The sequence below is a fragment of the Acomys russatus genome, chromosome 19, assembly GCF_903995435.1.
Source record: "Acomys russatus chromosome 19, mAcoRus1.1, whole genome shotgun sequence".
Classification (NCBI taxonomy): domain Eukaryota; kingdom Metazoa; phylum Chordata; class Mammalia; order Rodentia; family Muridae; genus Acomys; species Acomys russatus.
Window position 1 is genome coordinate 37,786,722 of NC_067155.1, and position 25,557 is coordinate 37,812,278.

Sequence of the window (25,557 nt, forward strand, 5' to 3'; positions counted from 1 at the left end):
TGGCTCAGTGGTATAGCCCCTGCCTAGAATCCCCCAGTGAGGGGCTGGGGTGTGGCTCAGTGGCAGAGCCCCTGCCTAGCATCCCCCAGTGAGGGGCTAGGGGTGTGGCTCAGTGGTAGAGCCCCTTCCTAGAATCCCCCAGTGAGTGGCTGGGGTGTGGCTCAGTGGTAGGAAACCTGCCTGACAAGTCAGCGTGTCCTTCCCCCCACCCCCATCTGCTCTTCTCCTGCCTTAGCTTGGACTCCTTTCCAGTAGCCTCATTTTGCATACCTATATCCTGTGTGTCTGGAGAAGAACCAGGTGACTGCCGAGGAACGGACTGTGTTGTTCGTATAACACAAGCCACTTGACTGCCCTGGACTCAGGTTCTGAGAAACCTGTGGTTTACTACTGAGTGCATGCAACACGCCTAGCCCATCCAGCACCACCATTCCCGGCAACACAGCGGATTGCTCAGTATCAATGCCTTCTATCTCAATCACTGAACAAGCTGACAGGGAGCTGAGAATGCTGGGCTGTCCACCAGCAAGAAAGAGCATCAGGAGCCAGGCATGGTGATGCACACTTGTAACAATTACTACTCAGGAGGCTGGGACAGGAGGAGCTTGCGTTTCTTGTTGGTTGGGGCTACCCAGCAAAACCCTGTCTCAGAATATCAAGAAATGGGGTTGGTGAGATGGCTTAGTGGGTAAACCGGTTTGCTACACAAGCCTGAATTTGATAGGAGACGATCAATTTTTGAAAATTGGTCTCTGACCTCCACATGCCTTGATGGTACGTGCCTGCATTCACACACACACACACACACACACACACACACACACACACACACTGGAGCCAGGTAGTGGTGGCATACACTTTTAGTGCTAGCACTTGGGAGGCAGAGGCAGGCAGATCTCTGAGTTCGAGGCCAGCCTGGTCTATAAAGTGAGCTCCAGGACAGCCAGGGCTGCACAGAGAAGCCCTGTCTCTGGGAGAGGGGGAGTGGAAAGCAGTAGAGAAGACCCACAGGGTCCAACTCTGGCTTCCTTATGCACAGATCCATATTATACATAAAATATTAAAACAAACAAAATATCATATCACATATTATTAGTAGAGGTAAATATTTTTAAAGTACTATTCACACTGGGCTCACATTTCTCTCCCACCATCACAAAGCCAACAATATAAAGTTGAGACTTTGTGTGTGGGGGTGGCTGATCATTCAGTTCCTGGACTTTGGGTATATGCTGCACCTCCCCTCAATTCGTGTCCCCTCAGCTGATATCCCATGCCTTGACATGATCATTTCCCACTATGCCCCAGGTAAGGCCTCAGCCAGCCCACTGAGTGTCAGAGATTCTGTGCATGGCAGCTCAGGGCAGAGACGGGGTCCACATCCGACATTATCATCTCCAGGACCCCATGTCATGGAACCATACCTCTGCTGAGACTGTGGGTTAATGAGCCACCTCTCTTTCCGTACCCCACAAAATATGTCTCCTCACCACGCAGAATGAATAAACAAGATCCAGCTCCTCTATCTCAGTCACTTTTTTTTCTTTTGCCTTTTATTTATTTTTCCTTATGTTTTGGAGTCAGGACCTTCCTTTGTATCCTAGGCTCAATTTTCTCGTTTCTACTTCCCAGGCGCTGGGACCACATGCACTTTTGGAGGCAGGGGCGGGGCACATGTGTGTCTCACCATGTAGCCCTGACCAGCCGGGAGTTCACTGTGTAGACTGGGCCTCCAACTCACAGAGCTCTGCCTGCCTCTACCTTCTCAGTGCTTGGATTAAAGGCGTGCCTATCTGCTTTTTTGAGATAGGGTCTCTCACTGGCCTTGCCAAAATTCCCCAAGTAGGCTACGGTGGCTGGCCAGGGAACCTCAAGCATCCACCTAAGATCTGTCCCAAGCAGCATAGGAAGTTGAACAGGAGGCAGCTGCCCCAGGAAAGCCTTAAGAAGTTGAGGTCCCTGAAATAGGGTACTGGAGTAGCCCAGACATATCTGAGGATGACAAGAGCTGCCATCACAGCAGGACACAGCAGAAGACATTGCTGTAAAGCCCAGGGACCAGGTTTCTGGTTGATTCCATAAATCCTGATGGCCAGCCCCTAATCCAGAAGGTTCTTGTGACAGGACACTCATAGCCCAAGGGGACTTGAATCTGAGGCAGTGTGTCCCGGTAGAAGTCTGTTTCTGTGGCTGCCTTGTGAGGACTGTTCTTGGGGTTGACTGGACATGGCCACTCCTCCTTTCCCAAGGAACAACACAACTGGCAGACTCTGTTGGGGGACCCCCTTATTTAGGCACATAATGCATGCTTATAAAACTAGCCCTTAAGAGGTAGAGGAATAAAGTTCAGGAGTTTAAGCCAGGCATGGTGGCGCAAGCCTTTAATCCCAGCACTCGGGAGGCAGAAGCAGGCGGGTCTCTGTGAGTTCAAGGCCAGCCGGGTCTACAAAGTGAGTCGAGGACAGCAAAGACTCCAAGGGAGACCCTGTCTCAGGGGAAAAAAAAAAAAAAAGGTCCAGAATTTAAGGCTATCCTTAGTGATTTGGAGATCAGCCTGGGTTAATAGTTAAAAAGAAAGAAAGAAAAAGAGAAAAGGAAGGAAGGAAGGAAGGAAGGAAGGAAGGAAGGAAGGAAGGAAGGAAGAAAAAGGAAGAGGAGGGGGAAGCCCTGGAGCACTCAACCACAGCCCAAGTTCCAGGGTAAAAATGGCTCCTTTTTTGCTGGCTTTGCTCAGCACTCCGGGAAAGGTTGGGACACGGTGGCCTGGTGAACGTGGCAAGAGGTAGCAGGGTAATGGGGTACAGCTGAAGTAATGGGGTACAGCTGAAGGATAGGGAAAGTAGATGGTGAGTAGGGGAACAAATGTGGGGAGCATGGAGTGTAGATGGATGAGCTGGGGGGCACGTGAACGTAAGAATAGATGTGGGCAATAGCTGTGTGTGTGGACAGGTGGGTGGGGCAACAGGTGAGTGAAAGAATAGATGAGGTGAGCAGGTGAGTGTGGATGAGTGAGTGAGGGGATGGGTGAGGGACAGGGCAATCTAGACAGAGACTGGAAATGTCTTCACTAGTACCTGCGAGCCTCATCCTTCCTCCTGCGGCTTAGATAACTGTGAGATCACTGACTCTGTCCCCACAGGAGCAGATGGCGCAGGACAGGATGCGTGGTGGCTAATTTTTGCTTCAGGCCTCGGCTTTAGAGTGGGCAGGCAATGATTGCGACTTCCCCCCTCTCCAGGGTGGCAGCTCAGACAGAGCGGGATTGTGTGGCCTAAGCAGAGCATCTGGGCCCTGGAGGAGCTGCACCAGCCAGGTTAGGAGAGCTTCCGCGGGGGAGAGCATTGGGGTGGCAGGAGGTCTTGGCGGCCTGTACGACCCGGGTTCCGGTGTGTCGCTGCCATTCAGAGTATTTCTACAGCAGTGGGGCGGATCCTGGGGAGGGCAGCGGTCGGTGGGCGACCCGCGCGGGCGCATTGCGCGGGGGGCCTGGCGGCCGGCGGCGCGCAGCGGGGGCGGGCAGAGGGCGGCGCCGCTGCAGTGCAGGGACCCGCTCGTCATCCCTGCGTCCCCGCGTCCCCACGCAGCTGCCTCAGGCCTCCGGCACCGCGCATCTACAGGTACGAGGGCTGGGGTGGGGTCTGTTGAGGGACCCGGCCCTAGCTAGAGCTGGGTGTTGGCGGCAACTGGGGGGACTCACGAGGACAAGAGTGATTTGGAGAGAGAGGCACAATTGGCCCCTGGGCCACCCGGGTGAGGGGAAGCTGCTGGCGTCTTAGGTGGAGCTAGCCCTTACACAAGCGCCTAGGACGGGATTGGGCTGGTCTGCTACACACACCAGTGTCGGGGGGAGGGCACCCTGTACTCACCACGATCTGGGGGCGCTCTGCATCCACTACCATCGGGGCTATCCCCAATTGCTCTTCTGGTGGGCTTAGGGCTGGGAACCAGTTGTGGTGTGTTTGTGTGTGTGTGTGTGTGTGTGTGTGTGTGTGTGTGTGCAGAGGCCAGGTGTACCTCATCTGCATGGGGCCTCTTCAAACTCCTGAGGCCTCTAAGCTATGAGATTCCAATCCGTGCGGGGCGGGGCGATGATCTGGACATTGTGACTCAAACCAGCGCAGGACACACTGGCGCGTTCTAGAGCCTTCGGGCCTCTGTTTCTGTCTTCCAAGCCCCCCCCCCCCCCAGCTCAGTTCCATTGTCTTCCTTACCCCCCTTTCCTTTCCTCATGAAACAAGCCACTCCATTCCTTTGACAGCAACACCCCCCCCCTCCGCCCCACCCACCCTCGCTGGGGCCTTAGATCATGACAACATCTACATTTAACATCGGTGTCCTTAAAAAGGGGGGGAGGGGGTGGGTGAAAATGAAGCCATCTGACAGCGTGGTTCCCATGGTGGGGGTGCCAAACACCCAACTTATTCCACCTGAATTTTCTCAGAAATGGAGAGCTGACCGTATACAAATCATACTTGAAAAATTTCCATGCCTACAAGAGTTTGTTCAGAGGTAAGGAAGGCATTTGAGGTTTGGTGTGATGAACCAATTCATCAGAGAAAGACCTTTGAAGTTTAGTGTTTTCTGGCATTATACCTTTCTGGAATAACACCGGAGTTAATTCTTAGCAATGAGCCTTACATGCTGGCCAGGCCCCTCTACCACTGACGTACGAGCCTATGGGTTCTTAAATAATTAACTGTGTGTGTGTGTGTGTGTGTGTGTGTGTGTGTGTGTTTGTGTGTGTGTGTGTGTAGAAGGACACTGGTTGGTGTTGGGTGTTTTCCTTGACCATTTTCCACCTTGTATATTGAGGCAGGGTTTCTCCCTGAACTCAGAGCTCACTGACAGCTAGTCTAGCTAGCCAGCTTGCCCTAGGGATCTCATCTTTACCTCCCACACACTAGGACTGAAGACTACCATGACCACCTGGCATTTATGTGGGTACTAGGGACCTCCTGTCCTCATATTTGGGCCATAAGTGTTTTACCCTATGAGCTATGAGCCATCCTCTCAATCCTCCTCCTCGTCGTCTTCTTCTTTCTTCTTTTCTTTCCTCCTCCTCCTCCTCCTCCTCCTCCTCCTCCTCCTCTTCTTCTTCTTCTATGTAGACTAGGCTGGCCTCCAACTTGATGTATAGCCAAGGCTGACTTTAAACTCCTTATCTTTATCCCTCTACTTCCCGAGTAGTGCTGGGGTTACAGGCGTGCATCACTGCAGTGTTTGTTTAGTGCCCGGGATGGAACCTGCATATCAGGCTAGCATCCTACCAACTAAGTCGCGTGCCCCACCCCTACCCCAGTCTCCTTACTTTTGACTTGGAGGCAGGTTCTCACTACGTTGTATAGCCCGCTCCTGTTCAGGCAAGCCTTGAACTCACAGCCCTTCTGCCTTAGTCTTCTGAGCAGCTGGGATGACAAGCCTGCGCCATCAGGCCCAGCCCACGCACGCTTTATAAAGCACAACAGCTTGCCTTCCCCAGCACGTCCTGAAGCTGATTTTATCTTCTTCAACAGGACCGTGGACGACATTCTGGCCATGGCTTCCCCGTCATACATCCACTCGGAGGATGAGGACTCGCTGAAGGGATGTGAGATGTACGTGCAGAGACACGGTATCCAGCAGGTGCTCAAAGAATGCATTGTGCACCTCTGTGTCGCCAAGCCCGATCGGCCACTGCGTTTCCTCCGGGAGCACTTCGAGAAGCTGGAGAAGGTTAGTGCCACCAGTGTCCTTGGTGGGTACCCTGGGGAAGCCTGCTTCAAGCCCCTCCTTGGAATTCTAGGAGAGCAATGTTTCTGTATCTTAGGATCTGTCAAGATCATTGGGAAGCAGGGCTGGGCCTGATGCTCCATGGTAGAGAATCTGCCTAGAATTAGCCAGTTAGGGCCTGGGGACGTGGCTCAGTGGTAGAGCACCTGCCTAGAATCCCCCAGTGAGGGGTTGGGGTGTGGCTCAGTGGTAGAGCACCTGCCTAGAATCCCCCAGTGAGGGGCTAGGGTGTGGCTCAGTGGTAGAGCGCCTGCCTAGAATCCCCCAGTGAGGGGCTGGGGTGTGGCTCAGTGGTAGAGCACCTGCCTAGAATCTCCCAGTGAGGGCCTGGAGGCGTGGCTCAGTGGTAGAGCACCTTAGAATCCTCCAGTGAGAGGCTGTGGGTGTGGCTCAGTGGTAGAGCACCTGCCTAGAATCCCCCAGTGAGGGGCTGTGGGTATAGCCCCATGCATGAAGCCCTGGACTCCACCTTCAGTCACATAGCTGGTTTGACATTGGCCTCTCTTTGTTAGGCCTAGGGTTCATCTTTGGGCCCTAGAATCCCTCCTTCTGTTTCTTTGAGGTTCATGGTCTTCAGAACTCTCATGGACAGTGTGGTTCATGGCTTATGAATCTGAGCCTGGTTAGTGGCCAGGGGGTTCACTGGCAGTTTTCATGTTGGGAAGGTGGGGCTGAGCCCTGGTTAATGTGTGTATGTCTTGAGAAGGTCTCACGTTGTAGCCCAGTTTGGTCTTATACCTGCAGCAACCCTCCCACCTCATTTTCTTCAGTGCTGAGATTACAGGCCTGTACCACTTTGCCCAGCTGAGGTCTAGTTATAGGAATTATTTTAAGGTCTGGTGACCAGCCAGCCTAGCCCAACTGTCAAGGCCCTAGATACCAGTGAGAGGAGTGGAGAGCTGACTCAGCAGTTAAGAACACTGGTTGCTCTTCCACAAGACCCGGGTTCAATTCCCAGCACCCACATGGTGGTTTATAACCATCTGTAATTCCATTCCCATGGGATCCAGGGCCTTCTTTTAGCTTCCACAGGCCTCGGGCACACACATTTCACCTGTGCATATACATGAACACACAACCCATTACACATGGACATACACATACATAAAAATAAACAAAAGGCACGCAGCTCTTATTATGCAGGTGATGGCGGGTGTGGTCCAGGTCCATGAGGATCTGCATGCCTGACTTGCAAGTATAGATGGAGGAGCATGCCTCCAGACAGGTTGGACTGGAAGTCCCCCCTCTCTCTCCATCTCCCTCCTTCCCTTCTTCATTCTCTGCCCCCTTCTTTCTTTGTGGTAGGGTCATACTATGTAACTCAGACTGGCCTCAAACTGATAATCCTCCTGCCTCAGTCTCCAGAGTGTGAGGATTCTAAGCACATGCTACCTCACCTCTCTAGCCCTACTGTCCTGAGGACAGAGGCCCTCAGGACTGGCTCCTCTGTGAATGACCACCCTCAGTGTTCCCCCAGCCCCTCTTCTGGGTTCTTCCTCTGGCTGGGCTGGCTGTATCCTGCTTCCCTCCACCCCAGGCACTGGCTCCATCTCTCCTTACTGTATCTTCCCACCCAGAGAGTTTTGCTGAGTGTCATCTGAGGTCTTTTTTTTTTTTTTTTTTTTTTGGTTTTTAGAGACAGAATCCCTCTATGTAGCCTTGGCTGTCCTCTGCCTCCCGAGTGCTGGGATTAAAGGTGTGCGCCACCACCACCCGGCTCACCTGATGTCATTTAACTCTCCTTTGTCCTAGTGTCTTGGAGACCAGATGGGTATGTGAGGAACCTCATCAGGCCAAGGCTTGCGTTTAGCACCTGTGAACCATCTGGTGTTAGACGCTTTTCATGGCGGCTTCCTGTGGTCACAGCTCTGACCCAAAGCAGCTATTACTACTACTACTACTATTTTTAAATGTTTACATCTTTATTTTGTGTGTATGAGTATTTTGCTTGCATGCGTGCCTGTGTACCATGCACATGCGTGGCCCCCATGGAGGTTAGAGGAGGGTATCAGAGCCCTTGGAACTGGAGTTATGAATGGTTTTGGCTCCCTAGATGTAGGTGCTGGGAACAAAACCCAGGTCCCGTGCAAGAGTAAAGTTCTCTCAATTGTTGAACCATCTCTAGTCCATCTTGTGCATTTTTGGAGACAGGATCTTGCTAATGTAGCCCAGGTTGGTCTCAGTGTTATGATTCTCCTGCTGTAGGCCTTGAGTGCTGGGACTGTAGATATCACCCCCATGTCTGGCTCAAAAGAATGGACTCTCCACCCCCCCTTCTCTCTTTCTGGTTTTTCAAGACAGGGTCTCTTTGTGTAGCCTTGGCTGTCCTAGCCTCACTTTGTAGACCAGGCTGGTCTTGAACTCACAACTATCCGCTTGCCTCTGCCTCCAGAGTGCTGGGAGTGCACCACATGCTTGGCTCCTTGTTCTCTCTCTGTCTGTCTCTGTCTCTGTCTCACTTTCACTCTCACTCTCTCTGTTGGTTTTTCGAGACAGGGTTTCTCTGTGTAATAGCCCGGCTGTCCTGGACTCACTTTGTAGACCAGGGTGGCCTCGAACTCACAACGATCCACCTGCCTCTGCCTCTCAAGTGCTGGCATTAGAAGCATGCGCCTGGCTTTTTGTTTGTTTGTTTGTTTGTTTTGAAGACAGGGTTTCTCTGTGTAGGCTTGGCTGTCCTGGACTCACTTTGTAGACCAGGCTGGCCTCTAACTTACAGCTATCTGCCAGCCTCTGCCTAAAACAGTGCATCTGCCATGATTGGAGGGGTGATACTCATGGCAGAGGCCAGTGTTCACCTGTTACACAGCTGTGAAAAGCCTCTGCTCTGTCTTCAACTCTGAAAACAAACTAGCAAACAGAACGCATCAAAAATGCTTTTAAATTTTATTTTCATTGTTATTGTTAACTATGTATGTATATATGTGTGTGTCTGGGTGTGTATACCACATACATGAAGGTGGCTTTGGGGGCCAGAAGGGGGTGCTGAGTCCCCTGGAATTAGAAGTTCAGGCATTTGTTAGCCACCCAGCATGGTTGCTGGAAACAGAATTGGGGAATTGGGGTCCTCTGTAAAGCAGTAAGCACTCTTAACCACTGAGCCAACGTCCTAAAACCCTTAAAATATATATATGTGTGTGTGTGTGTGTGTGTGTGTGTTGTTTTGTTTGTTTTTCCAGACACAGTTTTCCTGTGTATCCTTGGCTGTCCTGGACTCACTCTGTAGACCAAGCTGGCCTCGAACTCACATAGATCTGCCTGCCTCTGCCTCTCTGAGTGCTAAAATATATTTTTTAAATTGCCATTTAATTGATTTATATTTGTGTGTATGTGTTCATGTGCACCAGTGCACACAGGTGCCTATGATGCGTGCACCTGTGTGTGGAGGTCAGAGGTTGGTGTCTTTCTTAATCTCTCTCCGCTTTACTGTTTTGGGACTGGGTTTCTCACTGAACCTGGAGCTCATCCATCCATTCAGCTAGGCTGACTAGCTCTTGAGCTCCAGGGATTTGCTTGCCTCTGCCTCCTTAGTGCTGGGATGACAAGTGTGCTGGAGCCTAAACTCAAGCCCTTCTGCTTTAGCCGTAAGCATTTTGCTGACTTCCCAGCACCCCTAAAACATTTCAAAAGAATTCATGAGCCTGGCTCTGTGGTCCATGCCTGTCATCCTGGCCCTCAGGCTGAGGCAGGAGCATCAGCATCTCAAGGTCAGCCTGGCCTATATAGGGAGACCTTGGCAGAAAAATATAACTCAAAACAAGGCAGAAACACAAATAAAATCACCTAGAGAGCCAGGCATGGTGGCACACGCCTTTAATCCTAGCACAGGGAGGCAGAGGCAGGTGGATCACTGTAAGTTTGAGGGCAGCCCTGTCTACAGAGTGAGTCTGGGACAGCCAAGGCTATACATAGAGACCCTGTATTGAACCCCCCCTCCCTCACCAAAATCATCTAAAGAAGAAAAACTTTTTTTTCTCTGAGACAGTGTTTCTCTGTGTGTAGCTTTTGGCTGTCCTGTGCTTTGTGGACCAGGCTAGCCTCGACATCACAGCCATCCACCTCCCTCTGCCTCCCAGAGTGCTGGGCTTAAAGCCGTGTGCCACCATTCCCAGCAACACCCAGGCTTTTACACGAGTGGTAGGAGTTCAAACTCAGGACCCAATGCTTGCAACCTCACGCTCTTGCCAACTGAGCCACTTCTTCCCCGCCCCCCAACCCGCCCCCTGCCCCTTCTCTCCTGGGTGTGCTATTGAAAAACTGTCATTAGCTGTGTGTGGCCATGTGGCAGCAGCAGTTTCCTATTTTATGTCTTTCTCCATCTGTCATCTGTTCCGTGGAACCATCCTTTCCAGTGACTACTCTGTGTGCAGTTGTTCAGTACTTTGTGTGAGTGCGTGAGGATGTGTGGATGTGTGTGACTGTGCAGAAGTAGAGGGGCAGCTAGGTGTGTGTGTGTGTGTGTGTGTGTGTGTGTGTGTGTGTCTCTGTGTGTGTGTGTGTGTGTGTGTGTGTGTGTGAAGGGATACAGGTTCTCACTATGTAGACCTGGCTGGCCCTGACTCCGCTGTATAGACCAGGCTGAACTCACAGACGTCTTTCTCTACCTTCTGAGTACTAGGATTAAAAGGTGTTAAGCCACCAGGCCACCAGGCCACCAGGCCACCAGGCTTCTCTACTGACCTCAACCTGTGGGTCCAGACCCCTTTGGGGGGAGGTGTTAAAGGCCCCATTTACAGGGGTCACCTAAGACCATCAGAAAACACAGACATCTACATTACGATCCATAATAGTAGCAAAATCACAGTTATAAAGTGGCATCAAAAATAACTTTATGGTTGGGAGGGTCACCACGACATGAGGAAGTGTATTAAAGGGTTCTCAGCATGAGGAGACCTAAACTCAGAGAATGGCACCGCCCACAGTGGGCACGTCCCTCTCCCCACACCTAAATTAGGGAAATCAAGATAGTCCCCCCACAGACACGCCACCGGCCAACCTGAACTGGAGAATTGTTCATTGAGAATTTTTCTGGGTGATTCTACGTTCTGTCAAGTCAGAAATTAAGACTAACTAGGACATGTTCCAGGATAGTACTTGGTTACCAGGTTTATATGCCAAGTGCTTTTACCCACTAAGCCATCTTGCCGGCCTGGTATTTTATTAATGGTTAAATTTTTTGTTATTTATTTATTTATATGTGTATGTTTGTTTGTGTCTGTGCACATGCATGTGGGTGCCTGTGGAGGGAGCCCCTAGAGCTGAAATTACAGGCACTTGTGGGTCACCTGATGTGAATGCTAGGAAGTCAATTCTGGCTCTCCGGAAGAGCAGCAAGAAAGGCCATCTGAACATCTCTTCAGTCCCCTATTTCATTTTTGATATTGGTAATTAGTGCCTCTCTGTTGTTGCTAACCAGCCTGCCTAGAGGATTATCGATTCTAATGCTTTTTTTTTTCCTTTTGAAGTTTAAAGTTCTGCCTGCAATGCATGTCCGCGCACTGTGCATGTGTGCTGGGTAGCCCTGGGGACCAGAAGAGGGTGTTGGATCCCCTGGAACTATAGCTAATAGATGTTGTGAGCTGCCATGTGGGGGGCTGGGAACAGAACCTGCCAGCACCACTAAGCCATTTCTCTAGCCTTGTGGGTGTCTTTTCAAGGAGTAGGTGTTAGTTTTGTCTACTCTCCAGATCCTTCTTTTTATTTATTTTTCCTCATTTAATATTTGTTGCATTTGCTCTTTTTTGGTTTCCTTGCTTGTGCAGTCTTGATGGCTGTACCCCTTCCAAAGCTTAAGGTGAAAGAAATGCCCAGATAGTAGCTGAATTCCTTTCGAAAGGAAACACTCAAGTCCACAGAGTTCCCCTGAGCGCTGTTTTGGCAGCATTGTACATACTTGATGCTGTGCTGGGGGCTTCCTCTTCCTGGTTTTACTCAGCTCAAGATATTGTCCATTTCTCTAGAGACTTAATATTTGCTTCATTCGTGAAGATTCTTCTTTGTTTAACTTTTGAAGCATCTGGAGCTTTTCCAGATATCTGTCATTCGTGTCTGGCCTCACTGTGGTCCAAGAGCACTGAATGACTCTAAACCTTTCCAGTTCATTAATAACGTGCTTTCTGGCTGGGCCTGGTGGCACACGCCTGGAGTCCTAGCTTCTGGGGAAGCAGAGGCAGGCGGATCTCTGTGACTGGCGACTAAGCCTACTCTGCTAGGATTTGAAAAGAACCAGATCCTCAAACACAGGCCTCCTCCTTTAGGCCAGGGGCTTCAGAGTGCAGAGGGATAGCTTTCAGCTTATATGGAGAACTCCTTGGGATCCTTGCCCACATGCGCGCCCTGCCCCAGGCGCATGCGCTGTGACGTTGACTGCCCCACTCAGGAATGGCCTCTTTTCTGACTCTCCTGAGTCTTGTTCTCCAGGCCAGGGACGTGGACAGTTGAAGTTGGTAGGACTGAGGAACTCTGTCTGCCCCACAAGGGTATGCTGACTTGTTTCGGGGAGGGGGGAGAGGGTCAAACCTCTGTTGAGTCCAGCCCCACCCCTCTGTTCGCTTCCTCTTGGCGGGTGCGGGTTTTTGTCCTGGGCGTGTAGGAAACCCGTGGTCAATTGAGTTGGAGAACACCATTCAGAGCCCAGGAAGTTGACTGGTCCTTGGGGGGACAGGATGGAGACAGTCCTCCCCACTTCACTTCATTCCTGGGCACATACTGAAGGAGCTTTCTGGAAATGTGTTCCCATACTTATTAGGAAAATTCCTTTGGCTGGGAAAGCCTGTTCTAACCCTTGACCTTGACTGTCGTGCTTTAGTGGAAAAAACAGGAGACAGGAAAGGGGGGGGGGGAGGGATCTGAAAAGCCAGAGGCGGTCTGGAGTCCATAAGTGGAGGTGGGAGGTCATGGTGTGTATGTGTGTGTGCGCGCGCGCCCGTGTGCCATATGCCCATGCTATACTTGCACTGGCCTGAGACAAAATAGGAGGCAAGGCTGGGAGAGATTGCCTGGCACAAAGCCCCCACCCCGCTTCCTCCTGATGATTCCAGAAACCCGTGGCTTTGATGTTTTGGAACACCTGTATCCTGCTGAGCTTCACCCACTGTCTGTTGAGATGGAAAAAAACATTCTTTGCCAGGACTGGTGGTGTCCCCTAGAGACTGAGGCCCTGGTGATGGAGGCGCGGTGTCCTGTCTTTGTGACAATATGTGTGAGTGTTATCTAGGGTCCTCGAGGGAGGACATAGGGGAGCAGAGCCACACTCGCTTCTGTACCAGTAGCCACTGATGGACATAGGCCGAACCATGAACATCTAGATGTTTCCAATTGGCCATGGGTCTGGCAAAGGAGATGTGTCTCAACTGAGCCCCACTATCTAAAGACTCATGAAAGCCAGAGTTTGTCCCTGCTTCCATCACATAACCAAGGCTGTTATGACTCACCTATTGCCACCCATGGTTGATTTGGGGGAGACACTGATCCTGGAAGGGCTTTCAGGGGTCCCATCACTGTGACCCCTACATCTCCATTCCTGATGTCCCACCTTACGGGGTAGCAGGGTGGCTGAGCAGCGGCTTGTGTTGTGAAGGCTCATGTGATGTTGCCTTTTCCATTCATTCAACTGTTCGTTTGTTTGTTCACTCATTCACTTTCTCCACTGGTGTTTGGAGTGGCCTGACACTGTGTTTCTGAGACAGGGTGGGGCTTAGACTCAGTAAGGTAAAGCACACATGCTGGTACAAATGAGTTGGCTGGAGTCCTACCTACATAGGAATTGTGGGTAGGTGACTAGCCATCCTTGTGTACCCGAAACCTGGAGGTCAGATGGGCAGAAGTGGAGGCTCAGAGTCCTACACCGAGAGGACTCCTACATTGTTCCTGGATTTAGAAGCCACAGGCTCGTGGCTCCGCAGGCTTGTGGCTCCACGTATTCAAGTTTGGAGGCTCTCTACTTCGGACTTTAACTCTTCCTTTTGGCAGCTATTGTAAACCCACCTGCCTCCCACTGGTTGTAGCCACTGGGGGCAGTAGCAGCAGAGGGCCAGCGTTTGCTGGTGTCTCGGCTTCTGAACTGGCCTTGGGTGCGAGAGGCTTTTGCATCCTGCATCTAGGGACCCTCAGCCCCTGAGTCTTGGCAACCCCTTGGAAGTTCTTCATGTGACTAGAGCCTTCGGTTCCTGATTTCTGCACCCCCCCTCCCAACCAGCCCTTGTAACCTTCTCAGACATCCCTTGCTACCACTGCGTCTTGAACCACTTGGGCCATCACTCCCACCCTGTAGCTGCTACTGTCGCCTTTGTGCTTAGTCAGTCCTATCAACGATAAAGGTCGGAAGTGTGCATAAGGCTAGGGATGTAACTCAGTGGCAGAGCACATGGCTAGTAAGCCTGAGGCCCTGGGTTTAGTCCCCACTACAGCCAACACCAAAAACCAAGCAACTAAAGAAAGACCCCAGTGAGGGAAGACTGGTAGAGCACAGTGGAGGGCGTCACACAGCTTGCTTATGTAGCCAGACAGATGGAGGTCAGAGGACAATTTACAGGAGTTGGTTCTTTCCCTCAAAGATGTAGGTTCCGGGGACTGAACTTAGGCTGTCAGGCGTGGTGGCAAGCTCCTTTATGTGCTAATCCATCTTGCTGGCTCATGAGGACTGGGTTTTTGTGTGTTTATTTTTTGTTTGTTTGTTTGCTTGCTTTTACTTTTTAAGACAAGGTTCTCTCTGTGTAATAGCCCTGGCTACCCTGGACTTGCTTTGTAGACCAAGCTGGTCTCGAACTCACAGCAATCTGCCTGCCTCTGCCTCCCAAGTGCTGGGATTAAAGGCTTGCACCACCACCACCCAGCTGGTGTTTGTTTTTTTGAGACAAAGTTTTTCTGTATAACCCTGGCTGTCCTGACACTCACTTTGTTGACCAGGCTGGCCTCGAACTCAACACAGATCCACTTGCCTCTGCCTCTCAGAGTGCTGGGATTAAAGGCATATACTACCACCGCCCGACTGAGAACTGTTTTGTTTTTTTTTTTAAACACCATTTAATAGTACTTTACTCCTAGCCAAAAGCCCATAGAGAAACTCAGGTCATTTTGGCTGTCTCAAAGCCATAAGTCATTTGAATAAGAGTGTTTTACAAGTAGGTAGAGAAGTGAGGTGAGCCATACAAAATCTTGCTGAGTTCAGCCTTGAGACATTCATAGGCATTTCCAGGCACATGGCTTGGAGTCCCGCCTAAGGGCCAGATCCTTGTCCCTCCCCACTCCTTCCCTTGCTCAGGGTCACTGGCTCCAGGTGGCAGTTTGTCCTTTGGGGGATAGTTCTGTGGGATCCTGGGGGCCTTGTTCAGTCAGGACCTTCTTTCTCTCCCTGAGCCCAGGTCATTCCAACATCTGGGTCTCACTGTTCTCATAAAGTTGAGGTGTCCCAAGTGTTAGAATAATGATTACTGTGGCACATATTTGGTATAAAGGAGGTTTTGTTGTGGAAAGTGGGGGCGGGGAGAGAGAGGAGGGAGGGAGAGAGAGAGAGGAGGGCTCATGATGGGGTGGGGTGGGGTAAAGCAGGGTCATTTTATCAAGCATATACCTGGGGTGCACCTGGCAGTGGCGGCAAGTAGTGACATCAGGGGTCGCTAGGTCCCTGAAAGGTAGGCTAGTGGGACCGCCTGTACACTAACACAAAGGCCAATTTATGTCAACCATATTAACTACAAATTAAAACAGAAAGTAACATGTTGAGTTGGGCAGTGGTAGTGCACACCTTTAATCCCAGCATTCACAGAGATCCACTTGCCTCCGCCTCCCTGAGTGCTGGGATTACAGACATGCCCCACCACCACTGCTGTCTCCTCATCATTTAGAGACCTTGATTCTGATAAAATCAGAACCATGGCCTCACAGCAGAAAAGAGCTTTAGGATGGGCTAATATGAAGTGGAGCCGAAGTTTATCTTTATTTTTATTTATTTATTTTTGGGGGGGTTAGGGGTTTTCTTGTCCTGGCTTTATCTTTTTTGCTTGTTTTTGTTTTTATTTTCTCAAGACAAGGTTTCTCTGTGGAGCCCTGGATTTCTAGACCAGGCTGGCTTCAAACTCACAGAGATCCGCCTGCCTCTGCCTCCCGAGTGCTGGGATTAAAAGCGTGCGCCACCGTGCCTGGCTGGAGCTGAGGTTTATTAACATACACTAACAATTACTGGGGCTGGAGAGATGCTCATTGGGTAGGGGCCCCCGGCTGCTCTTCCGGAGATTCTGGTTCCATTTCTAGCACCCACAAACCATCCATAATTCCAGTTTCAAATCCGACGCCTTCTCCTGACCTCTGTGAGCACTAGGCACAGATGGTGCACAGACATACATGCAGGTGAAACACCCATACACAAAGAACAATCCTACAATTTTAAGTTAACATTTGTTTATTTATTGGGGGTATATGTTCATTTACAGGAGGCCAGAGGACAACTTGGAGTTGCTTCTTTCCTTCTGTTTTGTGTGTCCTGGGGACCACACTCTGATCATTGGGAGGCTAGCTCTGAGAGACATTTCTAACATGTTTAAGCACAGTAGTTAACAAAAAGTTAACACCCAAGAGTTAACACACATGGGTGTGTGTGTGTGTGTGTGTGTGTGTGTGTGTGTGTGTGAAAATTACAATACACCCAGAGAATGAGTGAAGGCCTCTGAAGCAAGGATTGCCCTTTCTTGTCATTGTGGTAGTTAAATATGTTATCTTAGTGGGGTTTGATGCCCCAAAGGGTTGCTGAGGAGCCTAAATGAGGTCACAGGGTGGGTCCTCAGGGACCTGAGAGGATGCGAAGGTGGGGTATCTTCACCATAGGGGAAGTCACCAGCCTGGTGTGAGGGATTCCCCAGGGAGAAGTGTGAATCTGTGGTTTATAGAGACTCAGATTCCAAGCCTGGTTCATTGCCATTCTAACCTAAAATAGCTATATATGAAAAGAATATTGTCTGTAGGTTGGCATCTGTCACAGCAAATGTTAACTGTGCTGGAATTTGTGCATGCATACATGCATGTGTGAGTGCATCCTTGCGTGTGTGTGCGCGCGCGTGTGTGTAGGGCAGAGGTCAATGTCTAGGGCCTCCAGGATTTTCTATCACTCTCCACCTTTTTATTTTTTTTATTTTTTGAGATGGGGTCTGTCTTTGAAGATTGATTTCTTTATTGTTTACACAATATTCTGCCTGCATGTACACCTGCAAGCCAGAAGAGGGCACCTGATCTCATTCTAGGTGGTTGTGAGCCACCATGTGGTGCCTGGGAATTGAATTCAGGACCTCTGGAAGAGCAGCCAGTGCTCTTAACCACTGTCTTTGAACCTGGAGCTTGGTGATTAGTCTAGTCTAGGCAGAAGCCTTTGGGGTCTACTTATCAGCCTTCCAGGCTCTGAAAATTCCAACACCTGACCACACCCAGCTTTTTATGTGGCTGTTGGGGATCCCAACTCCGGTTCCTATGCTTGTGCAGCTGAGCTGTCGTCCAGTCCCAAGCTGGAATTTTTTTGTTTTGCTTTGTTTTGTTCTTTCATTTAAATGTTTAATTTTTTGAGAGCTCCATACCCGAGCGCTGTATTTCTATCATTCACAGCTGTGGTTTTAAATCTGGGCCAAGGCCCAGAGCCTGGCACAGAAGACATCACTAGCTAAAGTCTTGGTCTTGGTAGGAATGGACTATGAGTGTGCATGGTGGTTCTGTGGCAACGTCCCATTACCCACAACTCTGCCTGCTCAGATAAACTGGGCAGATAGCAAACATCTGCCCTCCCCACATTCTAGAATGGTTAGTTGTTCACGGTCAACCTGAAGTATACAGTAGGTTTGAGGCCAGCCTGAGCTACATGAGACCAGTGGCTCAAACAAACAAGACAAATAAACAAGCCAACCAACCATAAAACCAAAACAACCACAAAACCCAGTAACAGGGCTGGAGGGATCGCTCAGTTGATAAAAGTGGTTGTAAACATGAAGGCCTGAGTTCAGTTCCCAGAACCTTATATATTTATATATAGCATATTCATATATTTATGCATGTAATATTCATATATTTATGTGTATAGTATATTCACATACATAAATATTATATACATTTAAAAAGAAGCTAGGCAGACTGGTGGGCCCTTACGATCCAGTACCATGGAGGCTGAGACAGCTAGGTTTGCAGGCTAGACAGACAAGCCTGCTTGCTGAGTTCCAGGCTAGAGATACTGTCTCAAAACAAAACAAAACAAAACAAAACAAAACAAGAACAGTGACCAACAAGCACCTGAGAGCAAGAGCTCAGGTTGTCTTCTCACCTCCACACGCCCACACAAGCAATCCAGCAACGCCCTCTCAGAGCATACATTCAGTATTTTTCAGGACTGCTTGATCTGTTCTGGTGATGACAATGGGGAGAGATATAAGAGAATGGCACCCATCTCAAGAGATGCTGAGGTTGGTTGTCAAGGCAACGGGACAGTGTGATGCTGCTGGCCTGAGGTTCTAGAGCACCAGGTTCTGAGTGAGATGAGGTAGCCAGTGGCAGTGGAGCATACTCGGCTCCCCCCTGAAGCTGCAGCCCAGGGGATCTGAGTGGGACACAGAGAGAGGGCATAGACCATGCATGTCTCAGCATGCCGGGAAGGCATGGGATGAGACCTTATTAGGAGTGAGTCAGCCGGTAATGCTGAGGGCTGTACTCAAACTCCTGCGCTGGTGAGTCAGCCTCCCATTGGTGTCCTTGGAGGTCCAGCCTGCATCCCCTGGGCATGGGTGGAAGCTTCTGTCACAGCTGCGCTCAGAGACATGGCAGAGTGCGGTGGAGGTAGGAGGGTTAGAGTGTCTTGTAATCCAGATGTTTCCTACAAGAATATAACTTGTTCTTAGAGGCCCTGTCTGTACCTGTGTATTTTTTCCCATTCGTTCCTTCTATTTGCTTTTCAATTTTGAGACAGCGTCTCACCACATACCCCTGGCTGTTCTACAACTCACAATGCAGAACCGACCGCCCCTCTGGAGGGCTAGGATTATAGGTGTGTGCCACTGCTTTCTCCTTATGAGGTGCTTGGTATTAAAGCCAGGGCTTCATGCATGCATGCTAAGCGGAACACACAGCCCACAGAGATCCGTTCTCAGCCCTGTTGTTTGCTGCTTCTTCTTCTTCTTCTTCTTCTTCTTCTTCTTCTTCTTCTTCTTCTTCTTCTTTCTTCTTCCTTCTTCTTCTCCTCCTCCTCCTCTTCCTCCTTCTCCTCCTTCTTCTTTTGTTTTTGTTTTTTCGAGTCAGGGTTTCTCTATGTAGCCTTGGCTGTCCTGGACCCAACTTTGTAGACCAGGCTGGCCTCGAACTCACAGTGATCCGCCTGCCTTTGCCACCCAAGTGCTGGGATTAAAGGCGCATGCCACCACACCTGACATGTTGTTTGCTTCTTGAGATAGGGTTTTACTATGTAGCTCAGGTTGTCCGCAAGCTCCTGGTCTTTCTGCCTCAGCCTCCCCAATGCTGGGATAATGGGCAAGCATGCTCTACCAGGCTTGACTCAGGCTGGGTTTTCTTGTTCTTGTTTTTGTTTTTGTTTTTCCCCAAACTGTGCCTCCACCTTCCAGTGTAGTGGGAGATGAGGGTCTTGGGTTCATTCAGAGCTGGCCTCTCAGGAGTATGGAAGGACCACCCATGAGACATGTGTTGCTCAGTATCCTGGGACATCAATCTCTGCTCCACTGGAGATAAAACCATCCTTCCTCATGAAGCCTGATTTTGGGGTGTGTGGTGGTGGAATCATCATTTTTGAAATATGCTATTTATAGCCACAAACTGGCAAGCAGATTTTTCATTTTCCTAATGAACGTGATTGGTTGTTCCTTCAAATTGCGCGGCAGTGCTCTCAGGTTCTCTTTCCGCAGGTGTGACTGGGGGTGGTGGCGGTGGTGGTGGAGTGGATCTCTTTTGATCTGGGGTAGATCTGGGCTCTGGGTGTTTGGTGAGTCATACTTTTGTGTGATCGCGAACATTTCCACAATAAAAGCTAAGCCAAGGAAAACAGTGAGAGCCTGTGGTGCTGCTGGCCCAGTTCAGGGCCAGCCCAGGCTGTGGGTTTTGATTCTACCTGCCTCATTTGGGATCTTTTCTGAGCTCCACTGTGTTCCAGGGGGTTCTGCAGGGCACACCACTCCTTTCCTGAAGTTACGGAAGCCCATGTCTGTCCTGGATCCCACTCCTGGGTTGCTTGCCTTCTTCCCCCCCCCCCCCCAGCAATCTTCTGAAACTTTTTGATGGCTTCTCTCCCATTCTCCTCCGTGGTGTGGATTTATATATGTGCATATTTAATGTACTATCGTTAAGAGTGGAGTGTCTGGAGGGAGGGGAGGTGCCTCTCCCACCTGCTGTCTTCTTGCTGGGAAATTCTGTAAAAGATATTTTTAAACAGCTTTGTAGAACTTGCACTGGCGTTCTTTGTGGTTTCCTGGCTGGGTGTTCAGGATCCACTGATTTTGAGATTCAGCCAGCCGCTGTGATGATGCCCCATTTCCTGATCCTGCTGGTAGGTGGAGATGTAGGCTCTTTGGTTAGAGCAGCAGGTAGCCTGTTGCACCCGCCCCTGTGAGGAGTGGGCCCCAGCTGTCACATGAGAAAAAGGGGAGATTTGGAGTTTTAGACAATGTTGGTGGGCTTTGCTGACACTGGGTATCTCCCCAGCACTCATGCCTGCTTCAGGTCTGTGGGTAAGGCCTCTTATGCTCTGATTCCTACTCCCAGGAAAGGTCAGTTGGCAGGCAGCAGAATTTTCCCCTTTTTAATTTTTTTTTTAAGACAGGATCTCACATATATTGAAAGCTGTGCTATGTAGCGGAGGCTGTCTTTTAACTCCTGATCCTTGCTCCTTTACCTTCTGAGTACTGAGATGACAGGTACACTGTTTTATGTGGCGCTGGGGATAGAACCCAGGGCCTTCTGAAAGCATTCATCCTATCTGAACCGTGCGCCTGGTCCTGGCTCTCAATTTTTACAGGCCTATAAAAATAGCCTGGCTTGGTACAAACCTCATAGCCTGCAAGAAGCTAAGGCACCTTGCGTTCTCTCACAGCCAGCCTCTTTCTTTGGTCTGCGTGTTTGAAAGGACTTTTTTTTTTTTCTCCTCTTCTAAGCCATGGCAGGTGATTCAGGGTCACAGGGAGGGACCCAGCCTTGGCTTTGCCTGGTACTTTGGTCATTTTCCAGGATCCTACATACTGTGTACCTGAAGATGGGCATCCTTGGAATCATGGTCTCAGTCTTACTCTTGGAAGGCTCTGTCTGGGGCTATTTATTAGAAGGCATCCATGGGGAGGCAGCCAGTCCATCTATGTTCCACACCCACCAGTGACCTATTGTGGGGGAGGAATCCATAAACCTCAGCCAGGGAGAAGGCTCCATCATGGTGGTGGTACAGGAAGGGCTCTTGGTTGGGGCCTCTCCTGGGAGCTAAGAGGTATCATGAAGGTTGTGGGGAAGAGGGTGATAAGTAATCCCAGGTTTTCCCGAAGGCTGAGGCTGGAGGATTATGAGTTCAAGACCAGCATGGGCAATGTAGTGAGACCGTGTTTCAAAATAAAAGCAAACACAAGGCTAGCGGCATGGCTTGGTGGTTTGACACCTGCCTAGGGAAAGACTGGAGCATGACTCAGTGGTACTTAGCTTACTTAGCATGTGTCAAAGCCCCGGGCTCCATTGTTAGCACTGAAAAGCGATCAAACGAAGCAAAGCAAAGCAAAAACAAAACAAAAAACAAAAACCCTCATAAGTTCTTCATTTTTAGAAAGTTCCATTTAATATTTCCTGACTGCAGTTGATAGAAGATGGGAGGTGACACCATGGGTTGTAGGATGACCTCAGCTCTCTCTAAGAAGAGAAATAAAAAGTCATCTTGCCCTTCTGTTCCACCAGGAAGACCCTTGGCTAAGCTGGATGTGGATGCTGGGAGGGGAGCCATTCAAGGTGTTGTGGGGGAGAGGCTCCGGACGGGGCTTTGAGAGAGTCCTGAGTCCAGGAGAAAAGGGCATGAGCGTGAATGGGTAGAGTGGGTGGCCAACCTTCTCTGGCCTCTACTCAGGTTGAGCATATCCCACAGCTGGGACGCCTCTCTGGAGGTCCAGGGGAGGGTGACTACTATCGAGACCGTGGCAGGGCTGGCACACACAAAGAAGAACAGACCACAGCCCGAGTGGAAACCGGTTTTCTGGGCCTCCATGGGCTACCTGGGGGTAGGGGTAGAGGGTACAGCTCTCTAACACTTGCTCCGTGCCTTTCCTAAGCAAGTGCTGACTCTCTGAGGCAGCCTTAGGGCTGTGGAGGCCAGTGGACTCTGAGGATAGGCATCGCAGGGCTGTGTTCCTCGCAGGAGCCTGGGAGGATCCTTCTTGCCATCCTGGGCTCTGATGGCCTATAGTATGGACTTGTAGGTGCGTTACTCCAATCTCTACCTTGATCTTGTGGTCTTTCCTGTGTCTGTGTTAATATCTTACAAATACATTCCTGTTGGATTTGGGGGTCTGTCCAAATTGTTTATGATCTTGTCTAATGATCACCCTTTGACACATTTTTGTGAAGAAATGTCTTTTCCTGGTGAGGTTTGAGGTAGACATGAATTTGGAGAGGGAACACCAGTGTCAGTAGGTCACTGTAGTTTAAATACTGATGGAACACAGGCCTCAGGATAGGAAGTGGGGCCATATGGAGCTCTGAGCATGCCAGCATGCCAGAACAGCAAGGACAAAGGCCCTGGGGCAGAGAAACCATCAGAGGGAGCAGTGACTAGTCATGTGGTGGGAGTAGAGTAAGGTACCACAGATAGGTTCTGTTGACTCTGGATTGATAACCAAGGTATGGGTTGGGTAGAGCACCCCCTCTATAGTATTAGATATGCAGTGGTGGCCTCAGAATATGGGAGGTTGGCATTAGGCACCAGGATCAGGCTCAGAAACCAACTTTCTCAATGCAGAAATGAAGAGGAGAGAGTCTGGGGCGAGCATTAGGGCTGTCCAAGTTTCCCAGTTAAGAGCAGGAAGGGGAGGGGCCATTGTCTAGAGGGATGATGGAGAGAGAGGATAACCTTATAGTTGGTATCTGAAGTGATTGTTTTCACCACTAAGACCTGTAAGAGTAGAGGCATCATGGGATCTGAGGGAGGGCGGTCCTCCAGGGATGATGATGATGAGGAGGAGCTTGTAGGTGAGCTGTGAGTTGCTTGCTTCATCCTGAAGACCCTGGGGACCCTGTTTCTGGTGTGGTCTTGTCTTTTCTTGTCTTGGAGATACCTGGTACAGGGCTTTGGACATGCTAAGCCAAGATCTAGTACAGAAGTGTGACTCCACCCCTTACTGGGACAATTCTAGATAAGAACTCTGCTACTGAGCCACACCCCAGCCTCTCACTGGGGGATTCTAGGCAGGTGCTCTACCACTGAGCCACACCCCAGCCCCTCACTGGGGGAGTCTAGGCAGGTGCTCTACCACTGAGCCACACCCCAGCCCCTCACTGGGGGATTCTAGGCAGCTGCTCTACCACTGAGCCACACCCCAGCCCCTCACTGGGGGATTCTAGGCAGGTGCTCTACCACTGAGCCACACCCCAGCCCCTCACTGAGGGATTCTGGGCAGGGGCTCTACCACTGAGCCACACCCCAGCCCCTCACTGGGGGATTCTGGGCAGGTGCTGTACCATTGAACTACACCCCCAACTTTCTTCTGACTTTTATTTTGAGACAAGGCCCTCACCTTCACTCCAGGGTAGCCTTGGATTTTCTGATCCTCCTGCCTCAGCCTCCCGAGTAGCTGGTGTGACAGGTCTTAGCTACCATACTCAGATGACAGCCAATTTCTCACCTTCCTTTTCTTCTCTTACAGGAGGAAAACAGGCAGATACTGGCTCGGCAGAAGTCAAACTCGCAGTCTGATTCCCATGATGAAGAGATCTCCCCAACACCTCCAAACCCTGTGGTAAAGGCGCGCCGCCGGCGGGGTGGTGTGAGCGCCGAGGTCTACACTGAAGAAGATGCTGTCTCCTATGTGAGGAAGGTAAAGAACCACAGCGCATTTACAGACATACACCTGGATGTCTCTGTCAGCCCTGAGGATCTGGTTTCCTGTCTGGCCAGATCATGGTGGTCACATGGAATGGGAGACTTGGTTATGGATGAAATTATTGTCACAATAGTATCTTGCACTTTGAACCAAGCAGTGTTTAATATGCCTGTGTGTGTGTGTGTGTACCAAGCAGTGTTTAATATGGCTCTTTGTGTGTGTGTGTGTGTGTGTGTGTGTGTGTGTGTGTGTGTGTGTGTGTGTGATATCTTGGCAGTTCCCTATAGTCTTAGGACTTGAACAAGCTTGGAGAGAAGAGAGATGGGGTTCTCCAGAACAAGTCAGATTGCAGTTCTGTCCTGCTACATGCCCTGTAGTCTCTACTAAGGGCACTAAGCTATGAAGCCTGGACTCCACCCTTACACCTCGCCCGAGTTTCCACCGCTGTCTGATATTAGCAATCTTATTCTAAAAGAACTAACTGTAACACCTGGTGGAAAACTCATTTTCACTTCCCCCAGTGAGACCAGGAGTCACAGCCTGAGCGCTCTAAGCTGCCCCTGAATGAGAAACAGGTCCTTTGATCTTGATGTCTATCTGTTCTCGTCTGGAAGCAAGCAGTACCTGAACCAGCCCGCTGGACACAGAAGCCAGGCCACCACCAGACGATGGACAACAGTAATGCATGCCCATAATCGAGGCCAGCCTGAGCTACATAGCAAGATCAAAACAAAACAATATCAGCAAAACCTCTTCAGAGCACTTCCCCTCCATGGTCGTCTTCCCCATTCCTAGAGCTATACTTTAACTTCAGACAGTCCTGAAGACAGGGCTATTGCAGACAGTGCTTTGTGGAGCACAGTTCCAAGTCCATCAAAAACAGACAACTGAGCTAGGTGTGGTGGTGCATGCCTGCAATCCCAGCACTTGGGAGGCAGGGGTGGGTAGCCACACTCCCAGCCCCTCACTGGGGGATTCTAGGCAGCTGCTCTACCACTGAGCCACACCCCAGCCCCTCACTGGGGGATTCTAGGCAGCTGCTCTACCACTGAGCCACACCCCAGCCCCTCACTGGGGGATTCTAGGCAGGTGCTCTACCACTGACCCACACCCCAGCCCCTCACTGGGGGATTCTAGGCAGGTGCTCTACCACTGACCCACACCCCCAGCCCCTCACTGGGGGATTCTAGGCAGGTGCTCTACCACTGAGCCACGCCTCCAGCCCCTCACTGGGGGATTCTAGGCAGGGGCTCTACCACTGAGCCACACCCCCAGCCCCTCACTGGGGGATTCTAGGCAGGTGCTCTACCACTGAGCCACGCCCCCAGCCCCTCCCTATATTACTGAGCTATAAACCTAGCCTTTTAATGTTTAAACAACTGCTTATCATCTTTCTACAAATTCAGTGAGAGTAAAGACAGCAACCAAAAGATCAACCAAAGGTAATGGCTGTCTCCTGGCACCTTTTAGGTGTCTCTAAAGTTCCAAAGGGCCACAGGCCCAAAACAGTTCTAGACTCTAGAATAGACTGCGCCCAAGCCTCTTACTGGACTACTCCATTTGCTTGCTTTCTATTTATTTAAAAAAAAAAAATTCTAAAAGTGGGATGGCAAGATGGCTCGGAGGGCAAACATGCTTGCTACCAAACCTAGTAACTTGAATTGGATTCCTAAAACTCACGTGGTGGAAAGAGAGGACTGCCTTCGCCAGGTTGATCTCTGAGCTCCGCATGTACACTACGGCACATGAATAA

The 25,557-nt window shown here is 50.3% G+C and overlaps 1 protein-coding gene across 1 annotated transcript in view; it reads left to right on the forward strand.

The window, feature by feature from the left end:
* Positions 1–5,488: 5,488 nt before the first annotated feature.
* The window catches only part of Prkar1b (protein kinase cAMP-dependent type I regulatory subunit beta), a 115,858-nt gene continuing 95,789 nt past the window's right edge, over positions 5,489–25,557 (forward strand). Inside the window, exons 1-2 of the mRNA XM_051161132.1 lie at positions 5,489–5,712; positions 23,628–23,798. Coding sequence (XP_051017089.1) covers positions 5,536–5,712; positions 23,628–23,798 — 348 coding nt within the window. The 5' untranslated portion in view covers positions 5,489–5,535. The remainder of the gene's footprint in view (positions 5,713–23,627; positions 23,799–25,557) is intronic.